The sequence below is a fragment of the Juglans regia genome, chromosome 14 (genome assembly GCF_001411555.2).
Source record: "Juglans regia cultivar Chandler chromosome 14, Walnut 2.0, whole genome shotgun sequence".
NCBI lineage: Eukaryota > Viridiplantae > Streptophyta > Magnoliopsida > Fagales > Juglandaceae > Juglans > Juglans regia.
The window spans coordinates 19,588,490-19,592,341 of NC_049914.1; the positions used below are offsets into that span (position 1 = coordinate 19,588,490).

The 3,852-nt window shown below is 35.9% G+C and overlaps 1 protein-coding gene across 1 annotated transcript; it reads right to left on the minus strand.

The window, feature by feature from the left end:
* Positions 1 to 247: 247 nt before the first annotated feature.
* On the minus strand, positions 248 to 2,586 carry LOC109014046 (inactive protein RESTRICTED TEV MOVEMENT 2-like). The gene is made up of 2 exons (XM_018996356.2): positions 2,342 to 2,586; positions 248 to 947 (listed from the first exon to the last, which is right to left on the minus strand). The coding sequence occupies exons 1-2, from the start codon at positions 2,445 to 2,447 to the stop codon at positions 337 to 339; spliced, it is 717 nt and encodes a 238-aa protein (XP_018851901.1). The 5' UTR covers positions 2,448 to 2,586; the 3' UTR covers positions 248 to 336.
* Between the last annotated feature and the right edge of the window lie 1,266 nt (positions 2,587 to 3,852).

Consider the following 3,852-nt stretch of genomic DNA (forward strand, 5'->3'; position numbering starts at 1 on the left):
AATAATATCTACTCATTCCCATCAGTTTAAACTTTTAGAACAAGTGATAATTTCACATGGTATCATAACAGAGATCCTGAATTCGAACCTTAACTATACACTCTACTCTATTTAATTAAATATTCTACGTGTTGAGTCATCCATTTTATGAGAGTTTGGGCCACACGTGAGGAGGAGTATTAAGATATAAAATAAATAATAAAATTTACCTATTTCCATTAGTTTAAAATTTTGGAATAAGCGGTGATTTAGGGATATGTCTCCAATTTTGAAGCCCCTTTATTCAATTCATGAATCCATTTGAACTTACATGCAGTGAAAGTTTTACAAATATAACTACACTGTGGAATGTGTACTTTTAGGTTGTCCAGAAGGCTTCATTGCAATTAATTTAACAGATAGCACAGCTACCAGAACCAATATTAATGCAAGCATCATCAATGTCTTTGGCTTCTTCAGATCCCAGGTACTTAAGCCACCAACCACTAGGTTATAACGGCCTTTCAGCACTCTAATTAATTCACCTGTAGCATCCTCAACCATGCTACTCTTTCCATCGCTACTGCTCGACTCCTTTTTCTTTGGTGCCTTTTGAGGATCTTTGTTACCATGATCTAAGACACTTTCTTGCACAGTAGTTTTCTCATATGATGGTTTTTCCACATGACTGGCCTTTGAAGCAACTTCTGGAGCAGCCTGTTGTTCATGAGCATCCTTCTGATCTTGTGGTTCACTTTTGGGCATGTGTTGAGAGATCGCTTTCGGGTGTCTGACGTAAAGTGTGCCTTTTTCAAACTCTGCAGTGATTTCAGTTGTCTCTGTATTCAATGGGACCGAGATTTCCTTCTTGAAACGCCGATATTTCTGGTCACCAAGCGGGCGTTCGCCGCTAATCCTAAGAGTAAGATTTGAGGTGAGCTGAACCTTTAATTGCTCCTTTCTAAAACCTACGCCATCACGGTAGATTGTTTAAATAAGAAACACTCGCACAAGTTATGTTAATATTTTCTTGTCTTTTGTGGGTGCTTCTAGGTATATATCTTGCATGCATGTGTTGAACATAACCCAACACTCTTCCTCAAGTACTGAAACAATTTTAGCGTGTAAAATCTCTAGTAAACATTATTAAAATAATTAAAATACACAAATCTTATTTGAAAAACATAATAAAAATGCAGAATAACTTGAGGGGTAACCAACCACGTCCCCTGGCCATTGGAGATCACTCATACGTGAGTCTCCACGACCGTGAAAGATTCACGACCCTTTGTTGGGTCTCCATCCAATTCTTGTCATCGGCTGTTCTGTAGATAGTATAATCATGGAGATCTAGTACAATAGATCCTCTCAAGATTAGATACCATGGCCATGGTAGAAGCTGGTCCATGGTGTGGTTGTAGGTCTTCAATGGCCTGGGCTAGTTTTGAAAGACCAACAACAAGATCAGACAACTACAATCTAGCCATAGGTCTTCTTCTTCCATGGTGTGTCCATGGAGACCAAGCCTTGGAGACCATAAGTAGGCCTTCATGACCAGAGACTAGCCAGGTCCTGGCAAAAGACCAGCGGTTTTATTTTCCAATAGGTCTTCATGGCCATAGCCTGGTCTCAATATATGGGCGGTCTGACTAGGGTTAATCGATCGGTTAACTTTCTTACTTAATTTTTATGCTTTTAAAGATTTTTTTTTTTATTTTTTTATATTGTTGTAAGGCTTGATTTAATTTTTTTTTTTTTTTTTTTTCCAATAGGATACCATGTCGGTTTTTTAGTTCACACGATGAACATGTATTACCACATTAGTTTATAATATCATCATAATGAAATATGTATATCAGATTATAAAGTTTATTGTTATATAAAATATATCTGAAATAACATGTCAAATTACATCAATTTACAAATATTCTTTTAATTTTGAAATTGATCTCCTTATAGGCCTAACTCGTTCTCCCCTCATTACTAACAAGCTGATATATATTGGAGCAAGGCTTGTCTTGCTCGGCCAAGTCATAGAACTTTGAACAAATTAATTATAACTCATATTATGATATCAAATAAATAGTAAAATCGTTTAAGTTTTTGAAAAGGGTGATATTTTACATGGTATCAAAGCAAAACCACTTTTGTTTAAACCTGACTTAACATTATCTCATTTAATTAAATATTCCACGTGCTGAACCACCCATTGAGTGAAAGTTGGGCTCACACGTAAGAGAGAGTGTTAAAATATCAAATAAATAATAAAATCTACATTTTTTCATCAGTTTAAACTTTTGAGACAAGTGATAATTTTACAATAACTATAAACACTCTAAGGAGGAATGAAAAATAAACTCACCTGGCAGGAGAAGGATTAAAGTGTCGCAGTCCTCCTCTTTAGTCCACTCCATTTGAGGTTCAAAATCCTCATAAACACGATCATCTACTGTTGGCATGGCATCCATCTTAACTTAAGTTTCTTTTATGATGAGTTGGCTATTCTCTTTGTTCTGACAACTTCCGAATGAACTCAGGCATCTGACGTTGAGTTTTATACACATGAAGGGAAGCTAGCTAGGCTGGTTATTACAGTGTGATCTCATGATCAGCTTTTGTGCTTTCTTTGAATTTCGTTATTCCCTTTTCACCTACTTTTATTGTTTAAGAATACAAATATCCCTTGTTCACGTAGATGTAATTACTTCATGCACGGGGAAAGTGAAGGTTCCTTCTTTCTCGCCTTTTGGAAATCTTCTTATCAGAATATCTTCCTTGGAAGAAGAATTCCCAAGTTAATTGGGGGACACGATGCCCCTTATTCCTACTTGAATGTTACCCCACAATTACATGTAAAGAATCTCTGGTGCTTCCAAAACTTTGAACGTACAAGCTGATGACAAGTGGAATATTTGACTAATAATAATAATAATAATAATAATAATAATAAGCTCCAGCTCAAATTATGTTAGCTAGGCTTGACCCAGTTCAAATTATTAAATATATTTAATAATGTTAATATATACCTTTCTATCATGAAAGAATTTTATAGACATTTTTTACAAGAAAAAACCTATTTGTAAGCTCACTTTTTTTTGTTCTGTAATATTTGTAAGCTCACTTATTAACGCATTCAACACACTATATATATTGATTTGGAAGTTTTTTCATATATATCAATTAGCATTAAAAGGTATATATAAATGTTTTGATTTATTGTATAACTAAAATATGTCTCACATCAAGTGGTGCGTTTACACACCCATTTGTAATTAGTAGGAGTGAGCCACGTGACAACAACCTTTGTATCCATGTATGAAGGCTAGGAAATTGCTAGACTAGAAGAATTATTTTCAAATCTCCGTTATTTCTCCTCGAGATTCTGATAATTTGAACAAATCATGGGTGGAGGTAGTGATTTGGAAGGGATGTTTAGGTCCCATGGCACTAAGCCCACGACTAGAGGGTAGATTCAACCTACAGGCCCAAAACTGGGAGCCTCACGGCCTAACAGCCCATGGCACAAACCGCGTGATATGATAATGCCGATAGATCAAAGTGGTTATCTCATCCACTTATTAAGGGATTATTTATGATGAACCATTGGATTTAATGGTTATATACGTCATCAACACCTCTATAAATAACACAAGAATGTAACAGATAATTCATTATTATTTACACACTTATATTGAGACTACATCTCTCTAACTTAGGCATTGGAGCTCCTCTGGGCACCCAATGCCGCCCTCTCATCTGTTGCAGGTTATCCGAGCTATTGGTGGTATGAAACACATGATTTACAGTGGCACTGCTTGTGGGATCTTTCCAGACTTTAGCGTGATTTTCACATGCCCACTACTAAGCAATTTC

Bases quoted from the DNA above. Each gene is read 5' to 3' on its own strand.
- LOC109014046 (XM_018996356.2), bottom strand. From the start codon at position 2,447: ATGGATGCCATGCCAACAGTAGATGATCGTGTTTATGAGGATTTTGAA. The intron at 948-2,341 runs GTGAGTTTATTT...GTGATGGCGTAG, and splicing joins TTTAATCCTTCTCCTGCCAG to GTTTTAGAAAGGAGCAATTA.